This window comes from Astyanax mexicanus, chromosome 1, assembly GCF_023375975.1.
Source record: "Astyanax mexicanus isolate ESR-SI-001 chromosome 1, AstMex3_surface, whole genome shotgun sequence".
Classification (NCBI taxonomy): Eukaryota; Metazoa; Chordata; class Actinopteri; order Characiformes; family Acestrorhamphidae; genus Astyanax; species Astyanax mexicanus.
The window spans coordinates 74,635,068-74,654,562 of record NC_064408.1 but is presented as its reverse complement, the minus strand read 5'-3'; the positions used below and the strand labels follow the sequence as shown (position 1 = coordinate 74,654,562).

The following is a 19,495-nucleotide window of genomic DNA, read 5'->3' as shown; positions in this document are numbered from 1 at the left end:
TAAAGCTTTTGGATATAGAATGTGATTTAGTTTTTTTGATTTTTCATTTGCTAGGAACATATCGTTACTGTCCAACGAAAAACAAGTATTTCTATTTTTGTTGATTTTTAGTTTAACACAAATTTTAAACACACAAACTGTCTCTTACACTGTGTCAAAATGTCTCGATGAACGGACCAATAGAAATTCTCCAAAATTACCTAAAATAAATTTAAACTGACTTCCATTGAAATTCAAGAAAGTTTTATTTATCTTCTGTAAAGTTGCTCTTTTGGAGATACTGTAAAAGTCAGAGATGGACAGAGATGATAGACTTGTGAACGAATATCAATGAGTTATAAAAGAAGTATATTTTGTACAGATTGTTCTTTGGTGTATGGCTTCATTCACTTGGAATATTAACTACACCAAAAGTTCTTCTGGCACGTCTGGTGTAAACAGGGTCTACAGGAAATTAGAGGTCTTCTTGAATACAGCAAGTAACTATACATGAGTGACAGGAAGAGGTTTAGTTTCCTTCTTCAAATACATTTTTGGTTTCTTAAATTACAGAGGCTCAGATATTGTGGACACTAACTAGATTCCAATGATAAATCATGTTACACAACAGTAAATTATATACCATTAAAGGTGAGCCAAACCCACTTTAGGAAAACCTTAACCTTTGGAATTATTGTACCACTAAATTTGCATTACGTTTCCAGAACATTTGTGGTAAAACAGTAAAACGTGTTTTCAAGTCATGATTTAAAACCCCTTTTCATGTACAAGTAAAACTCCATCCTCAACCACTGACAGTTTGGTTACTGAGTAGTTTTATTTTTTCGATCAATTCTGTTTTTGTTCTGTGTCTTTCATATGTAAAAAGAATTTACAACTCACCATCTGGGTAGCAATCCAGAACACCATCATTATCCATCATAGGGAATCCATCCTTATCCAGCCTCGAAAATGTTCCAGGGGGGCAGGTAGGGATGGCTTCTGTGGTCGTGGGCTCCAGAGTTGTCATCTCAGTTGTGGTAGGTGCTGGAGTTGTTGTTGTGGTTGTGGTTGTTGTGGTTGTAGTTGTGGTTGCCGTGGTTGTAGTTGTTGTACTGCTTTTAGGGCGATCCAGGCCCACCACAGGTTTTCCTCCCACAGTGAGAAACTTCTCTTTGGGGTTAACCACAGGCCGACTGTCCCTCCCATGACCGAACAGAGCCACACCGTCCTGGTTCACTAACGGAGTGCCCTGCTCATCTATTGAATAACAACATTAAATGGGGTTGATTGATTTTGCAGACTTTCATCCAGTTTAAAACAATGGATATACACTGCCATGCCACATGATATGGTACAGGAACTAGTATAGTGTCCCAATGCATGCCAGGTGCAGCTGGATGTGATAATTACCACCCACTGTGCTGTCCACTGTGTGTAGTAATGCCTTCTATTACACATTCCTGGAACATGTGGGGTGTCCCATCCATCTGGCACCCACTACCATGCCTCTTTACTAAGATGACACCATACAATTTATATGTGCGGCCGCTTCCAGTCCATTCCATGAGGTAAGACTTCATGTTAAAATTACATATTGTCATGTGAAGTCATATTCCATGACTTTTGGCATGTCAGTGTAATTGTAAAAAAAATAATAATAAAGAATCACACCAAAAATCGTTTTCCCATCTTCTCCAAGCACCACTTTCCTGGGTCGGCCCCTAGAATCCTGCAAAACCTTCCCATCTTCATTCATTAAGACCTTCTTATCCAGATCTACAACCTAAGGGAGGGTACATTCACTGTAAATACATGAGAAAGATTAAACAATACACGTGGCAGGAACATACACCACATTATTGAGATATCTCCACTGACAACATGTTTTAACTTTGGTAAGGCTGTTGTTTGGCCGAGCATGCCTCATAAAACTTTAGCACTTAGCTAAGGGAACACACCCATCTGGTTCCATCAGGGCCAGTGATATATTTGACTCCATTGGCTTTTGTACTTTCATCTGATGTAGATGAAAGTTTGCCATTTGTAGCTGTAAGATTCGGTCGTCCATTTTTTCCTATATTGCAGAAAAGAGAAAACATGAGATTCTGTGTCTATGTTTCATTCATAATAACTTAGCACATAGGGCTGCACAATATATTGTTTCAGCTTCACCACCACAATGTGCACATTAGCAATAGTCATGTCACAAACTGTGCAATGTTAAATTCTATCAATATTATACTAAATATTGATATATTGCTTATACTAAATGAAGTTTCCACTATTCTTATCGTCTGTTGTCACAGGGCGAGAAAACCACAGACAAGCCATGACAAGGCGTTGGGGGTTATCCTTGTGGTTCTCTCGCCTCGCCCCATTACAATATATAAACTCATCAAAAAAGAGTTGCATCCAGAAGAAAGCATCTGATTGCAATGCTTTTCAGAGGAAAAATACAGATTACCATGATCAAATAATGCAAACAAAATATCTACTGTAATTTGGAGACAAGTTGTGTGTCACATAATGGGGTCGGGCTAAAGCAACATGCCAGACATCTCACAAAGAGTTACCGTAAATTTTTCAGTAGGAGTGTTGAAGTGTGACAACCAAAAAATGATCTAAGCAGGACACATCCTTGATGATGACTCGGTTTATAACTCTTTTTTCATATCTTGGCATATCTTGCTTGCATAGGTAATGCTACCAACACAACAGCATGAGTCCCCCCAAAAACAACAACATGTTTTAGAGACTTGAAATATGCAAGTTTACCTTGTACATAACTTGGTTTGTAACCGCTGACTGGAGTTTTCCCTCGGGAAACTGTCTCAGATCTGCTTGGATAGCGTAGCCTTGATCCCACCACTGGATTACGAGATGGAGCTGAGGGGGTCTTGGAATCAGTTGCTGTGTTGCTGTTTGAGCTTTCAACAGTGGTGGATTGCCTCAACGGTGAACGTGGGAGTGACCCAAGAGCTGATCTACTATTAGCACTACTACTAATACTCGTGCCTCGGTTATGCTGTACTGGCTGCAACCTACCAGAGAACTGTGACCCATTCAGTCGACTTGCTACAACAGGAGAACGAACCCTTCCATTTGAACTCAAAACTGGTCTGCGGGGAATAGCGGGGACAGACTGAGAAGTATCCTTGGAGATTTGTAGAGGCTGCTGAATCTCCTTAACATCTGAGGAAGTTGGGGCAACCTCTTTATTGCTCATTTTTTTACTGCCCTCATAAAGGTAATCGTTTTCATGATCATTGCTAGTCTTTGGGGTCTCATTTTGAGTGTGATGATTTGAGGTTGTGGGTTGACTGGCTGTGACGGCCTGTCTCGTGGTTACAGTGGGCACTGCAGAGGTTAGCTCCACTGCATGTTTTGAGGGGTAAGTTGTCGGGGGTGACTTGTTTTTAGTGCTACTATCCTGAGCTGATGAAGCACTTGAACGGAAGGGAAATCCTCTCAGAATTGGCCTTCCTGCACCTACAGAAGAAGCAGTCCTGCTCCATGGTACCCTGCCATCTTGTCTTCTACTACTCGTTAGTATTCTGGAATTTTCACCTCGTCCTACAATGGGGTTTGTTCTTGAAGAAGGGGGAGCTGCAATTTTGTCCTCATTATTAGTCTTCTCTATTTTCTGTGGATTATCTTCTTTGGGTGAGACAGAATTTACTGTGGAAGGTGAATGCGAGGAAGGCGGAGATTCATTATTTTGAATCTCTGCTTCTTTATTTTTTTCGTCTTTCGTAATCTGAGTGCTTGTGGGGTGGGTTTCACTTTTATCTGAAGTCCTGGATCCTGTAGATGTTGTGGATTGTGATGAGGTAGATGAGGATGAACCTGGTTTCTGTTGGCCTGTCTGATATCTGTGACCTCTACCTGAAATTCCCACCCTCCTGCTGTTAGAATGAACTGATCCTGATGAGGAAGACGGTAGTGAGGCTCCTGCTGATGATGAAGAGGAAGACGAGACATCAGAGGTTGAAGTTGATGAGGATGATGAGGTTAACAATGATGATGATGACTCTTTGTCTGTGTCAATTCTGGTTTCCTGAGGAGATGGGGTAGAAGATTTATGTTCTGTAGCACCAACTCTGTTGTACAAATCCTTTCCCTCTGAATAAGAACTGGTTGTATAATCTTTTCGTGTGGCAGCAGACTCTTGGCTGCCTCCATTCTGAGTACCTGACCGCGAAAGACCGGTGCGTGACATTGGTCTCCTTATCCGTGGTTTGAAAGACTGGCTATGGCGATGGCTGTCCGATGTTTTAGGCAGAGAGTCAGAAGAGGACGTTTTTGGAGGTGAAGTCTGCGTGTTTTTGTCAGGTGAAAATGGTTTGGTTTGTTCCTCCTCAGTTTTTGACGGAACATTGTTTGTAATTTCTGGTTGAGCGTCCTCAACAGCTTCATTTCCACCCTCTTCTTCTGTTGGTGTTTTGGTCTTTGTTTCTTCCTCATCCAATTCTTTATTGCTGCTTCTAGACTGGGACCATCTAGAGTTTGCCCTTGAGCCTGAATTTCTGACTGAGCCCCTCACTGAGAAAATGCTGTGAAAAGAGCGTGTCTGTGAGAGGGGGCGTGTTTTCTTGGTTGTAGGTGGAGCAGTGGTGGTGTGAGTGTCAGGATCTTCGGTTTCTTCTACATTAGCATGTGTTGGCCTAGATGGGCTTCTGGGTAGAGGTCTTGAAGCAGTAGTGCTGGCTGCAACATACAAAGAATGCTTAGATTTGACTTGCAGCAAAGACATAATCATACTTGGTATAATAGCAAATATATGAATAAAATTTTAATAAAATGACAAAAGTAAACTACATTTTTACACTGGTATTACTTTTATATTTTGGTGTCTATTCTACTGAGGTATAAGATGACAAAGACAATGAAAAATGCATTTATAAATTATTTAATAGACAGAAATACAAATGTTAATTTTGTCGCTGTCCAATGAAAAACAAGTCCCTTTAAAATGTCAACTCTATAGGGTAGAGATAAAACCTTCTTAACTTTCAATAAAAGTCTATTTGAAAAGAGTTTATTTCAGGTCATTTTAGAGAATTTCTATTGGTTCATTCATCAATAAGGTTTGTCATGGTGTATGGGACAGTTTGTGTGTTTGAATTATGTAGTAATCAAAAAACCCACAAAAATGGAGATACTTGTTTCATTGGACAGTGACGATTTACTATCTCAACACAGAAAGCAAAAGCAAATTTTATTGCTTATTTATTTTAATTAAAATTTAAACCAACATTTTAGAAATTTAATTTCTCAGAAGTTAAAGTCCATCGGGGTAAATAATAGTTTATGACTAAATTTAAAGCAAATATTTGTTGCATTTTACCTTAAAATAAGAGCTTCAACATCACACTGACAATCCACTGGTGTGTACTAAGGAGAACAGTGTCTCTCTCATTCATACTCATCGTGATGCTAATGGCCCTTTTTAATGTGTCCAGGTCTGCATCCCTCAGCTTGTCCAGAAATGCATTTGTAAAGTGTGCCCTTTACAGTTGGAATGAAACACAAAATACCAGCGCAATTTCTGATACAATGCTGCTTTAAGGAAAAGAAAACATTAGACTTACTGCTGGGCATTGCAACAGTGATGGCCTTAGACTGTGGTCCTTGTCCTTTCCTGTTGACTGCTCGAATTTTAAAGATATAGCGATCCCCTGGAGTCAGTCCATCTATGGTTGCAGAGGTGCTAGTTCCAGAGTATGTGACTGACTTTGCTCCAAAGGGTTTCATGGCTGGAGCATAGGAGAGAATATACTCTAGAGGAAAATCAGAGATCAGTATGTCTGGTCAATTTAATTTGGACGGCACCTTTCGCAGTAAAATTTCCACATTCAAGCCTAGACCACAAAAAGGAATGCCAAGGAAAACAAAACAGGCTGGAAAGTAGAAACGTAGAGCTTGCCAGTAGTTCTTTGGCTAATAAAAGGTGTCTGGTTTGAAGAAGCAGAAAAAAGTGATTTATTTGTATCTATAATTTGGTGGAGATTTAATCTCTCATACTGTAACTTACCTCAAAAGTGCAAGATAGCTACACCAGTTAAAAGACTACAATTGTTATTTATCGTCACACTCAAATAAAAACCTTGTTTGTCCAAAACTGCAACTTTAGAGAGAAAAAAAAAAACGTTTGGCTTTTAATGGATGTCAGTACAATATATACTTGTTCTGAAACATTTCTATGGGCCTGTTCACTACTATTATTTTCACACAATAAAAATGTATCAAAACTGCCAAAACTCAAAATGAAAAACAGCAAAAAAAAAAAGGCCATAAAAGGTTTTGTTGTGTCTGTGACACTACCTATTCTTTACACTAGTTTTTATATTATACATTTTTTATTTTATATCATATTATATTATACTATAATATTTTTATTGTTTTCAAATTAAAAAAGGTAGTGACAATGTTATAACAGTAAAATATTACATAACAATTAGTAAATAAAGGAAGTCTCACCTCTTATTTTACCGTTGGGCTCTTCAGGCAGATCCCATGTTGCTGTGACAGCAGTGCCTTTCCCTCTAAGTGGTTTCACCTGGAAGTTCTCAGGCGGTCCAGAGGGAACTGCAAAGTTACAGACAGTGTTGAGGAGAAGGTCAGAATTGACAGAATATGTTGCCAAACAGAAGGAGGTATATGCAGCATTATAGAGCCTCTGCTCTAGGCATTTAATGTGTTTCCTACCAGAGGATTTTCAGATGGAAACAAAACGCAGCTATAGGTTTTCCAGGAAAATGAGTAATGAAGTCATCGTTAACCTTCCAAATAGGCATGCAGGCAGTAAACGGTGACACTTCAATGAACCATTACACAGCGGCAGTTATGACATACTGTATGAATTACAAACCTCTGAGGAAAGACTTACTTAAGTATGTATGTATGTCTGTGTCCATATGTGTGTTATACTTGGCCTCAAAATGTCCCTTTCACTGATTTTGTTAGGTTATTCAGAAAATTGAATATATGAATGAACGCACTGGTTTCAAAGTGCATTCTTCAAAGTGATTCGATCACAAGCTGACTAATCACGTTAATTTGCCATTATTATAGTGTGTGAAATTATATTAACTAAAAAAAAACCTTTAGCAATAATAAGACAACATGTTTTAACCCCATTCTTATCTACCTGATTCAGGAGTCCTCTGAAAAACCGATGCACTCCACTTTCCTTGCCTCTCTCCCTGGGAGATTCGAATAGCGAACTCATACATTCCATCTGCAGAAAGCGATTCAATGATGATTCGCCTCTGGGTGGTCTCCTTATATTCCCACCGAGCAGACTCTCCTTTCTCTCTGTATCTCACTGTGTAATGCCTGCACAAAAAAGACATGTCGTATCCTGACTAAATCAAGACAAACCAATTAAATTAATCTAATTAAATAAATAAAATGCAGAAATTTGGAACAATTGCTACAATTGATCAATTCCAAATATGGGCTCTAAAATGAGCGTTGGCCCAGACAAGATGCTGGTGTTTCTAGATGGTGCTGACATATGGTTTCTTCTTTGCATGATACAGCTTTAATTTGTATTTTGGATTGCACAGTGAACTGCGTTCACAGACAGTGATTTCTGGAAGTGCTCCTGAGCACATTCTGTAATTTCCAGTACAGAATCATTCCTGTTTTTAATGTAGTGTCAAAGTTTGTTCTGTCATTTCTGAATCTTTTGATTATGTACTGTAGATGCTGGGATATCTACAAAGTTTTTTTTACATTTTTATGTTGAGGAACATTTTTCTGACATTTTTTTTCAGATTGGTGAACCGAACCCATCTTCTGCTTCTGTGAGGCCTTCATTAAAAGGCTAATTTTTATACCCAGTCATATGAGTTTAAAAAGTATTTATCCAGCTGTTGTAATTAGTACCACTTACTTTTCAGTGTTTTGTTATCCTGTCACCCATTTTTTAAGATTTGTTTTTCTTGAATGTTTTAATAAAATGTCTCCCTTTCAAAAACTGATATATGTTCTTTTGTGAATAACATATGGGTCTTTGAGATTTGGGTCACATATTTACATTTTTCACAGCATTACAACTTTTTAGAATTGTGGTTGTACACAGCTTTTTATTTTAGAACAAATAGAAAAAAAGACAAATTACCTATTGTAAATTATTATGGTCAACCAATTCTAGAAGCATGTCTGACCTGGTGCCTTCAGGGATGATCTTCTGTTTCTCCACAAGTGGGTCCACCCAAGTGATGGCGACAGACTGAGGAGACTGAATTCTCACTGTGATGTCCTTTGCCTCTTCCACTTCCTCAGGTTCTGAGAAAAACAGGGTTTACAATTAGAGACTTCTCCAGCTCTTTCCCTTAATCTCTGTGTGGTGGAGTGAGTATTAAAATGACTTACAGAGGCTGTAAAGAGGAGAATTAACTGAATTAATTTATGGTGAAAGTATAAAGTGCTCCAAACCTGGAGGAGGGGTTTTGATCACGGTGGCCTTGTTGGATTGTGGACTCCTCCGTAGGCCTTTCTGTGCCTGCAGTGATACCACATAGACGGACTCAGATGCTACGAGCAGAGGGGGATACCAGATATGGCCACGTATCATTATCATCTCAGCGCTAAATACAGGACAAACGTACCAGTTTACTCTAAAAGCTACTGATTTTTTTTTTTTTCATTTTTTTTTTTTTTCAAGCAAAACTGTTAAACAGAAACAATACATTGATACTTTTCATTTTAATAAGCTATATTCTTCTGGTTATAACATAAACATATAAATACACTGACAAGTTAAACGTCAGTGTAACAAAGCTCAGTATAACAAATGGAAGATCTGTTGGTGTGGTGCAGTGGATAACACCACCGCATGCCAGTAAGCTACCATATGGAAGACTGGGATTCAGTTCAAGGTCTGGCTAAGACTCCTAACACTACATTGGCCCACCTCTGAAATAGGAATAAGTTGCTCTGGATAAGAGCGTCAGCTAAATGCAGTAAAAAATGGTCTAAATTGAATTTTCTATTAGAAAATAAAATATTCAATTTATATATTTATACTTTTTAATATACTCTATATTAAGGTAAACATGAAGGTTGAAAAAACTTCTAAATTACTAGGGCTTAATAAATCCAAAAATGTATAAATTATGAGGAAATATTTTAGAAGTTTTTAGAAGTAGCCAGCTCATGTGCTCACCGAGTTTGGGCTTGTTAGCATTGCGCTGGTCAGCTTGGGGCTGACTGAGGTCCAGTCTGTGTTTGGCTTGAGGACGGATGGGGAGATATCCTCCTCTGTGTGGAGCTTCATGGCCTGAAGAGGACTGTGGCGCTCGCTGCTGCACTGCTGACCTTTGAACTGTAGTGTGAGGGTTCGCCTGAGAGGGAATCTCTGACATCCTTCGCCCTAATGAAACAGACACTGCTGTTAGTGGTGTGATACGTTATTTTGGAGTTCTTCGTTATGCTTCATTATGTTTCATTATGTTTCAAATCCCCACTTCCTTAAAGAGAGTTTAATTTTTACTAAACTAAACTTGAGAATTTTTCTTTCATGTACAGACATATTTGACTAGCGATATTGGATCATATTTTAGGATTGCACGTGACCAGCCAAATTCATAAATTTACTACCACTGTTACTTGTTAAAGTAGGTATTCCATCAATCTCAACACAGAGCTGATGTGAAAGCAAACACTGAGCATGTAGAAAAAAATGATTTGTTTGTAAAGATTGAGCCAAGACACATTGAGCACGACCACACATCTGCAGGGACATCACTCTGGTGTGTGTGTGGAGAGCATATTAGTAGTGGAGAGTATATATAGTGGAGAGTCATATTAGTGTGAGGAGTGGGAGTCTCATATGGACCTAGGCTAAGTGGAAAAATGCAGAGCCCTATGGTAATGTTTCTGATTATAGTTATAGTTCTTATTATTTTTTTGCCATAGAGGTGATTGGCCAGAAGAAAGTCCTACAGGGCTGAGACTTGGTCATGTGGTAGTACTCAGCCGCTCAACATGAGCCTGATCGGACTCAATGGGGCGCTATGGCAAAGCAAAACGCGTAAGGCCTCGAAATTCCAATGCCCTGATAGTTACTTTTTTTTTTCACTATTGGATTCCTTGGTTTATGGCAAATCAAAAAGGTCAATAGAACCATGAAGCTTCTCCCACTTAGATTTTTTGCTTTTTAGCATAATATGCAAAACGTACTTTTGCAAACTAGTCCTAGGAATTTTGATCAATCCTAACATGTCTGGTGTCATTCAACTCAGGGGAGTATGAACCTCAATAAGTAAGCTCGGCCTTCACAACCTCAGTGAACCTTAGACTCCACTATAAAAAGAAAAAAAGAAAAAATAGAAAAAATAAATGGAGCATGAAAGAGAGAGAGAGGGGAAATCACTCAACCATTAAATCCCATAAAAAGTTAATTTAAACAAAGCTAAATCAAACAAAGAAACAGGCTGTGTCAAAATAAATGTCACAAATACAAATGAAGCATTAACACAAAGATCTTTCAAACTGAAAGCTAAACTTAATCTGTCATTTGTCTGCTTTTTTTTTGCTAGTCAGTAAAACAATCCAATCTGTAGCTACAAAAAGGTTTGTGATCCATTACATCATTGTATAACTGAGGGAACTCATTAGAACCAACATCAAGGGAAAAGTCTAAAACAGCAGAGGAATGCTACATCATTTATAACTCCTCTGACATCATGTTATTCATTATTGTATTTTAAGACTTAATGAGACTTTCTTTGACTGTTCTGAAAATGGTGTTCACCATAGCTTCGCCATGCCTGAAAATGGCTTGAAAAATGTTGATTAGATATTTTAGTGATGCCAAAACCACCTCACTGTGATCTTAGACCTAAGGCATGACTCTGTCAGGACGGAGAGTGATTGAGAGAGAAAGAAGACATGTAGCATGTGTTAGAGATTTAGCAACCCTGTGGAGATTTGTTTATCTGAGCTTAAATCCATTGAGGACCACACAGTCTTTAAGTCATCTGCTCTCTCGCTTCCTTCACCCTGTTTTTCAAATGCTATTCCCCATCTGACTGGACTTGGCCAGCACATCACACAGCCAGACAGTCTTCCTCTCTCTCTCTCAAAACTGTCTCGCACTCATTTTTATATCCATTCCTCTGTCTCTCCCTCCATCCCTTCTTCCTCTTCTTATTGCCATGCAAGCTAATATCATTGACAGTGTAATGAGAAACATTCCCCTGCATGGCTCGGTCCTCCTTTCTTTCTCCCTCGGTAATCATTCTCAGATGACCGACTGTAGTTTGACTTCCTCATTGGAAGTAATGTCACTTTGTCTTTAGACCAACTGCCACAATCACAGCATTCAAACCTGAACTAATCAGAGTCCTACAGCAGCACCAAGCTAATTACTTGGGTTGCCAAATAAAGATTTTGGCACTGGGTATGGCACTGGTGCAAGTATACTACCCTCAAATGCCAATACCTGGCATTAGTTTGTCTGTTGACTCTAGTCAGTCAATTTCAGTTTACGATTTCTTTAGAAGGGAAAACATCAGTTAACAACAATCAATTTAGGTCTGTATAACAGGCCTTGATCTAAAAAAACCTAAAACAATGAATGGGTGTACTACACTTTGCAAGTATTAATATTCTTATTTTAAATTTGATTGTAAAATAAGAGTTCAAATCTTAAACCACTTATCAGATCAGTTTTCCAGAAGCTGGTCTGAAGGTCTTATAAGTTAGAATCACCATCAACATACTTAGAAAATGACTGCAGAATCAACCAATTGCGTTGCTTTAAATAAAACTGCAATTTCATGCAAAATTGTCTGGAAGTTTTAAGTACATCGCTGACTGCAAATATGGCCGATTTTTAATGAGGTGCTGGAAATGTTTCAGGCTTCATGTCATAAAACAAATCTGAAGTTAAGTTTTTGTAGCCTTTTCCAAAGGGAGTTTAACACATTCTTTTCATGTAATGAAAACATAAACTCAGATTTTAGTCGGCAACAACCATATATAAGTTAATAAAGTTTTCAAGCAGCTGTGTTTTCTCCATCCAAAATACACTGCCTGGCCAAAAAAAAAAGTTGCCACCAAAAAAAAAAAAAAAAGGTCACACGCTCTAATATTTCATTGGACGGCATTTAGCTTTGATTGCAGCAAACATTCACTGAGGCATTGATTTAATAAGCTTCTGCAGTGTCACAACATTTATTTCAGTCCAGTGTTGCATACATTTTTCACCAAGATCTTGCAGCATTGATGATGGTAGAGTCTGACCTCTGCACAAAGTCTTCTCCAGCACATCCCAAAGATTCTCAATGAGGTTAAGATCTGGACTCTGTGGTGAACAATCCATGTGTGAAAATGATGATCTCATGCTCCCTGAATCTCTCTTTCACAATTCCAGCACCATGAATGCTGAAATTATCATCTTGGAATATGGCCGTGCCATCAGGGAAGAAAAAAATACATTGATGGAATAACCTGGTTTATATTCAGTATATTCAGGGAGTCAGCTGACCTCATTCTTTCAGCACATATTGTTGCTGAACCTAAACCTGACCAACTGCAGCATCAACCCCACATCATTTACTTAGTTACATCCAGGTGGAGACTTTTTTTGGCCAGGCAGTGTAAATTAAGGAAAACTGAGTTCTGGGAAAAAAATCTTCACATTTTAGAGTGTCACCTACAAAAATGTGTATATGGGAATGGACGTTCAATAGACTGAGAAAACCTAGAGTATGTTGTTTAAAGGCTGAATTAAATCCCTACCTCAAAACTCAAGGTTTTCCATTGGCTTTTAGCAAGAAATTCAATAAATTTAATTAATTATTTTACACTTATATAGCACCTTTCAAGACACGCAAGGACATTTTAAAATCAATATTCCCCACATACAATCCTTTACATTCAGCACTCAACCAACACACACACACCGACGAGAAAGGGGAAGACAACCATGCACAGCATACTCTTAACTGGAAATAACTATTCACCTAAAGGGCTGCATCTGGGACTAAGGGCATTGGCTCAGTGCAGAATGCCAATCCATATCTGGGCATACGGACACACATATAAGAGTAACCAATTTCTGGACAATTTAGAGTAGCCAATTCATCTCATTTCCATGTTTCCACGAATCCCCAGAAGAAAACCACGGAGACATGGGGAGAACATGGATGCTCCGGATAGGGACTTGAACTCAAGACCTGGGAAATGTGCTAAAATCCAAGCCAGTAGAACAGTTGGAGGTCTATCTCTCTTACTAGCACTAGTACTATATTGACATTGTAGCAAATTTTCTAAGATGCCAGAAAGGATCTTTGAGCTAATTATGAGCTTTATACAATCGTGTTTATCTGTGGAGCAGTAAAACTGTGTTCTTTGAAGATTTCAGCAACAGCAAGGCCCCAGAATCTATTAGAAAGTCCTCCATTAATAGTAGAGGAAGTCTTTTCAAAAAACAGAATAAACTCTTTTTTCACTAACTTCCCTTATTCCTTTCCTTTCGAAAAAAAAAAAAACAATAGATAAGCAGGTGTCCCAAAGCTTTTGTCCATATAAAGTACAGCTCGAACTGGAAATACATTTATGTAACACTGATGGTTGCTAGAGGGGTGAATGAGTTCTTGGATGAAAAGAAGGAGTTAGCGTGAAAGAAGGAAAAAGAGCAAGTGAAAGAGAGTGAGAAAGAGAGCAGAAATCATCTCTTCATCCTGGCCAGAGTGTGCTGGAGTAATTCAAATAGTTTTTTCCACTCTCTCGCACATTCTATAAGGCAGTGCTTCAACGTGCTAACTCTGGCTTGACTGCTCTGGGTACAGCAAAGTCACCAAAAGAATTGAATGGTAGAGCTGTGAATGAGAGAAGTCAGGTCATGACACACACATAAATGACAGTAACAGCTACTCCCTTTCCCTCCTGCACACAAACAGACACGCACTGTACCCCTACTTCCCTTTCAAAGAGTCTAGCCAACACAGCTGAAACAGGCTCACATATCACTGGCTTCTGAGCAGCAGGCAGTGCATCTCTCTCTCTCTCTCTCTCTCCCCATCTGCTTCACTCTTTTCCCCGTCTCCCTCTCTCTTTCTCTCTCTCTCTCTGCGTCTTTGTGGTATGTGTCTCCCTGCACTCTGTCTTCCCTCTTGGCAGGTTCAGGATGGAATGGTCAGCTCCAAAAGGCCAGCACAGCTGATTTAGTCCAGCTATGTGCGCACTCAGCTGGGATTCTCCGTGGCCTGGCTCTTCACGTGTGTTCACACCTGGTCTTCCTATGTGTTGCATTTCAATTCGAAACACAAACGTAATTGCACCACAAAACTTAGGTTATGATGCTGGGATTGCTAAAGCTTTGGCTCTTTTATACACACTGTTTAAAAAGCCCATGTCGTAAAAGCACTATTTTTAAATAGCCAGATGTATAATGTACCACTGCGCCAGTCAAGCCATGTGCTGGTTCTCACCCTCCTAGTTTTGGGGACATTACTAGTGATAGGGAGAGTCCTAATGAGTGGGTTGGTTGAGAAAATAGGATAAAAGCAGAAATATATGAAGCAATGGAACTGTGTTCTTTAAAATGACGGTTCTCCATGCAATATTTTGGGCAATGAGTTGGGAACCAGGTGGGGTGGCGATCATCTAACATCCTGACATCGTATTTGAAAACAGTCAAATACAGTAGGAACCGTACAGTGGTTGTAAAACTTCCCAAAATAATACAAACTAGAAAAAATCTACCTTCATCTTTTAAAATATGCATTCTGATATAAGGGAATAATGTGGATAGGTGTTAAATTAATGCCCAGAAACAATTCTTGTATATCCAAAGAAAATAAAAATAAAAAAGAGATGGTTAATATATATCTGTACTTCCTCTTAGACAACAATGAGATCAGATGGAAATACAAAGGAGATTTACAATAAGTCTCCTGCTGCTCAAATGTCTCCTGACTCTCTTTTTTTTACTATGGAAGGTTAAAGAATAAAATGTAAAAGTGATTATAGTGATTGTAGTTATTTGTATTAACTGAACTGTGTTTAATTTGAGTTACAAAATTTTATTCTTAACTTAAAATTATGTTGCTTGCTTTAGACTGCTTTGACTCAGTGGTTAGAGCACTGTGCTGTCGATGACAAGGTTGTGCGTTCGATACCTGGGTTTGATGGGCTGTCAATAGACCTTCTGAGATCCTGTATGTGTCTAAAACCAAATTCTCAATTTTGACTCCTTTAACCTTTGAAGTATTCCACTGTCTCATGTTTGTCTTTTGCTATATCTCCTAAGCAATTTTAGGAGAAACATCTGTGATGAAACCTAAATAAGAATCACAAATACTTTTCCTGAGACATCAAAGATCAACATTTGAGCAATAACATTTCTCTCTGGACCTACAAGCATTCAAAGCAATTAGAACGGTATCTGAAGTCTGATGAAAGCAGTTACTCGGAACCAGCCAAACGGACTGCTACAGCTATCCATTCTGTTCTCTTTTGCCTCATTTGCTCATGGGAGCACTCCACATTCAGTTTATATCAACAGATTCCTTTTCCATTCCCTTCAGAGAGGTAACATGCACATAGTTTGGCCTGAGGCGTGCTTGGTGGATTAATAAAAAAGAAAAAAGTAATGATTTAACAAATTTACAACTGTTAAGACTGCCACTGTCCTCCCAGCATGTTAAACTAGCGCATCCAAACACAAATCCCAGCCTCTGGATGGAAATCCTTTCTACTAAATATTTCTTCCTCCACCCTAAGAGCCAGTGATATGTAAAACATGCATACTATCAGAGGTTTGTTCGTGCTTCTCACTGGCCAGCTAGTGTGAAACAAACAACACCAAAACTGTCCTTTTTCATGTCCAATATGTGTTGTTAAAAAAAGTATATGTAAGTGACAATTATATAAAATAAACGCAGGCAGGGCCTACCTGGGGAGGATCTATTGGAGGAAGATTCAACAGCAAAGCCATCAAGTTTTACAAATTCCCCTCCTGTAGAAAAGAACAGGATCATTTTTTACAAGCATCATCCCATTTCAGAATGTTTCAATTACAATAATGGTGAGTGACATAAATATACCGTATGAATAAAATTGAACTTCATGTTCTTAAAATACACAACACTGTTTATGCATTTATTTACTATAACTGCTGTTATATGAGCACGCTGCAAATGCAACAATGTAACCAGATCTTGTTTGCCAAAGACAGAAATATCCTGGAGATTGATGTGGTGTGCGTGGAGCGAGTGTCAGACTGCCACAACACAAACTCTGGGTTGAATATGAAAGTGAGGCTTGGCTACAGGCTCTTTATGGTGGTGTTCGTTTACAGGGGTTGCCAACAACGGATGAGAATGGAGAAATTAGAAAAGCAGATGGAACTGCTTAAACTCTGTGCAGCACTTGAACGCGTGTCACATTGTTAGCCATCTAGTGTGGTTTTACATGCACAGATTAGGAATAGGCAGTAAGGCCGTAAAGATATAAATATATTCCTTGTAAAACATAAAAAAATAACTTCCAGCTTTGTTAGGACCCGTCTGTTGAAGTGGTTGATGTACACTGTGGTACTGAAATATTATTTCTGTTGCTAAGGCTCTTGGGTGTGGAGAGCCATCGTTAATCCGCTATACATTGACCATACACTGCTAAAAAGGCCTGTTTTGAGGCTGAACTCTTAACACAGCCAATTGAACATGCACAAAACTTCAACCATATGGTGGCTAAGGACTGAACCACGACCCAACACAGCAGTTATAGTTTGAAAAATGATAGAAATGACATCCCACACTCACATGTGCATGTACACACATGCACACAGACACACAAACACACATGAACAAACACACACAATAGCTAGTGCATACCTCCTGGAGTTTCTGCCTTGTAGACTGGTTTACTCAGTCCCTCCTCATTCCCAGCACTTATCTTGAGAAAGTGCAGGACTCCAGGCTCTAGCACACACACACACACACACGTACAAACGCACACCGTGCTCATTAGATACTACAGCATGCTCCTCCGTTCATTCTCACAAGCTTGGAGTAATCAAGCAATCAGAGTTTTTCAAATTAGTAATCATTAAATGTCCACAGATCTGCAGAATTAGTGGTCAGTACTGAGTGATACGAGTAACATCTGCTCCCCTTACCTACGTCCTCTAGTACCTCGGAGCGGCGGTCCTTATCCACTGTGATGAAGCGCAGAGTCTTCATAGACTTGCCGTAGCCGATATTGTAGCGGTCCACTGGCCGACCGTCCAGCTCATTAGGTGGCTCCCACGTCACCTTTAAGCCTTTGTCCACCGACGTCAGCTTCACATTGCGCGGCTGCGACGGTTTAAAGGCTGAGAGAGAGAGACAGAGCAGAACACATTCATGATCCATTCATTAACACATTCTCAGTACTGGACAGGGGCTTTACAGGTTTTTCATTAGCTTTTCCATTGAACTCAATGTAAATCCCTTGTCTATTGATATTTTGTATAGTTATGCTTGGTCCTAAGGTTCAAAAATTACGTACCGCCACCTGGGAGTTTGTGGCTTTGGGTAAGCATGAACAAAAGTAATATTTCATTTTTTTAATATTTTTTAATGCTGGTGTTACTCTTGGAAAGGAGCCAAAAGAAGATCAATTACGAGATTTTTTTTTGTTGTTATGCAAAGTGACAAAACATTTTTGACCCAATTTAACCCTTATGACAACAATTAAAAGAACTCACCCAAAATCCACTTTCATTTAGATCTCTAAATGTGTTTCTCATTGTTTTCATGCAAAATTATAATGGTATAGCACATTTCTGCATATATTAAATACTAAACTTGTAATAATAATGTAATAAAGTGCATTTTAAATTGTGTTTTTGGGGCCAATGCCAACTAAAAATTATCTTTCAGCTCAATCAGTCATTTACTGTTACCATTTAAGGACAGAGCTGACTCATTAACTTTTCTAAGAAAACTCAGGAACGCACCTTTATCCAGGGCTTCTGTAATATTGTATTCTGCATTGTCTTGTCAAGATAAAACAGCTGATCGATTCTTTAATCTCTAAGAGGTACAGTTGAGTAAGCATTAGTAATTAGAATATATCATGTTTTTTTTATTGTATTACTTTGATCTGCAAAATGTCAGCAATGTCACGTGCTAAATTGACCAGCCACCAAACATAAACTGAAATATACAGTAAACATTACAAAATATTTTAGATCACATTTTGAAGAAAGTAAAAAAAAAACTGTTTTGTTGATACAGACTGTTCAGACTGACCAAATGATGAGTGTGGGTGTACTAAAGGAGTTTCTCTAACCCTGGTTACCCTGGTCCCTTACAATGCCTAGCTTATCCCTTGATGTGAAGATGATACTTATGCAGGAAGCAAGCATACATAGTATCTCCTGTAGGCCATCTGGAGTTGAGTTAGGCCCAATCCCATTTCACCCCTTGCCCCTACCCCTTACCCCTGTCCCTCCTTTTTTTAAGGTGAAATTGGGACAATGCTTCAAGCACCAAGTACTAGGGGTGGGCGATATGGCCCTAAAATAATAAATTAATAAATTCAATTTTATTACTACATACGATTTCATATGCCACACCCCTAACTGAGATATTAAAAAAATACAAGAATTTTATCAGATTTGTAACAGAAGTCAATGATCCAGAATATCATGATACTGATAATAATGCACTCCATATATCTCCATATATCCAGGATAATGGATAAATTAATTATACTGGACTGATATAATCTGTCTCTAGTATATATATATTGGGAAATGGGGTGGGTGATATGGCATGATATTTTAGGGTATAATATCGCTCACGATATAATTGTTTTTTGACGATATTATTGTATATGATACGATATGGGACACTCATACCAAGTACTTCAACAGGAGCGCTAAAGTTCAGTTACCTATCTGCTGGTTAACCAGTTCACTTTATCGTATGTCTTCAGAAAGGGGTGTTGAAGGTGGTGTAGAAATGTATTATTTTTGTCAATTCCTTTATTCCTTTGTGATAGAAAGCTGAAATTAGCTTTAATTAGCTTTTATTTTAGTTTTCTGTTCCGCCTTAAATGCTGCAGCTTCTGCCGTCTGTTGCTTTAAGGTGGAATAGGAAAGTTAGCTAGCTAGCTTCTAAGACAAACTACTGGCAATCTTTTTATGCTTGCTATGAAGAATTTGACCAGAAAACTATTGAAACTACACATTAAAATAGTGCTAAGCATCTCTTTGTGTTGCCATCTTACCAGTGATTCTCATACTCCTTAGTTTGAAGTGTGCCTCTGAAAAATCTCAGTTCCTATCCCTTCCCCCTATTATTATTATTTTTTAGGGATTAATTTCCAGCAGACCTTATGCATCTAATGAAGTAATTACAAAGCCAGCTGAAGTTTAAATGAGTGTCATTGAGCAGGTCGAACACTACAACATGCAGTGTAGTCGTACCCCCAGACCAGGAACAGGGTCTTTTGATTGTCAAAAAAACTGTAAGCTTCATTAGCTCATTAAAATAACACACAT

The 19,495-nt window shown here is 38.6% G+C and overlaps 1 protein-coding gene across 3 annotated transcripts in view; it reads right to left on the bottom strand.

Annotated features, from left to right (window-relative positions):
- The window catches only part of fndc1 (fibronectin type III domain containing 1), a 63,317-nt gene that overhangs the window by 27,145 nt on the left and 16,677 nt on the right, over positions 1-19,495 (bottom strand). For 2 of the 3 annotated variants that reach the window (XM_007260861.4, XM_007260862.4), the window contains exons 2-14: positions 17,123-17,317; positions 16,839-16,925; positions 15,899-15,961; positions 9,158-9,364; positions 8,428-8,526; positions 8,157-8,277; positions 7,133-7,320; positions 6,463-6,570; positions 5,574-5,762; positions 2,758-4,689; positions 1,941-2,056; positions 1,654-1,765; positions 883-1,239 (exon numbers count right to left, since the gene is read on the bottom strand). In XM_007260861.4, coding sequence (XP_007260923.3) covers positions 883-1,239; positions 1,654-1,765; positions 1,941-2,056; positions 2,758-4,689; positions 5,574-5,762; positions 6,463-6,570; positions 7,133-7,320; positions 8,157-8,277; positions 8,428-8,526; positions 9,158-9,364; positions 15,899-15,961; positions 16,839-16,925; positions 17,123-17,317 — 3,774 coding nt within the window. The remainder of the gene's footprint in view (positions 1-882; positions 1,240-1,653; positions 1,766-1,940; positions 2,057-2,757; positions 4,690-5,573; positions 5,763-6,462; positions 6,571-7,132; positions 7,321-8,156; positions 8,278-8,427; positions 8,527-9,157; positions 9,365-15,898; positions 15,962-16,838; positions 16,926-17,122; positions 17,318-19,495) is intronic. The other variant, XM_022686203.2, reaches the window with a different exon arrangement.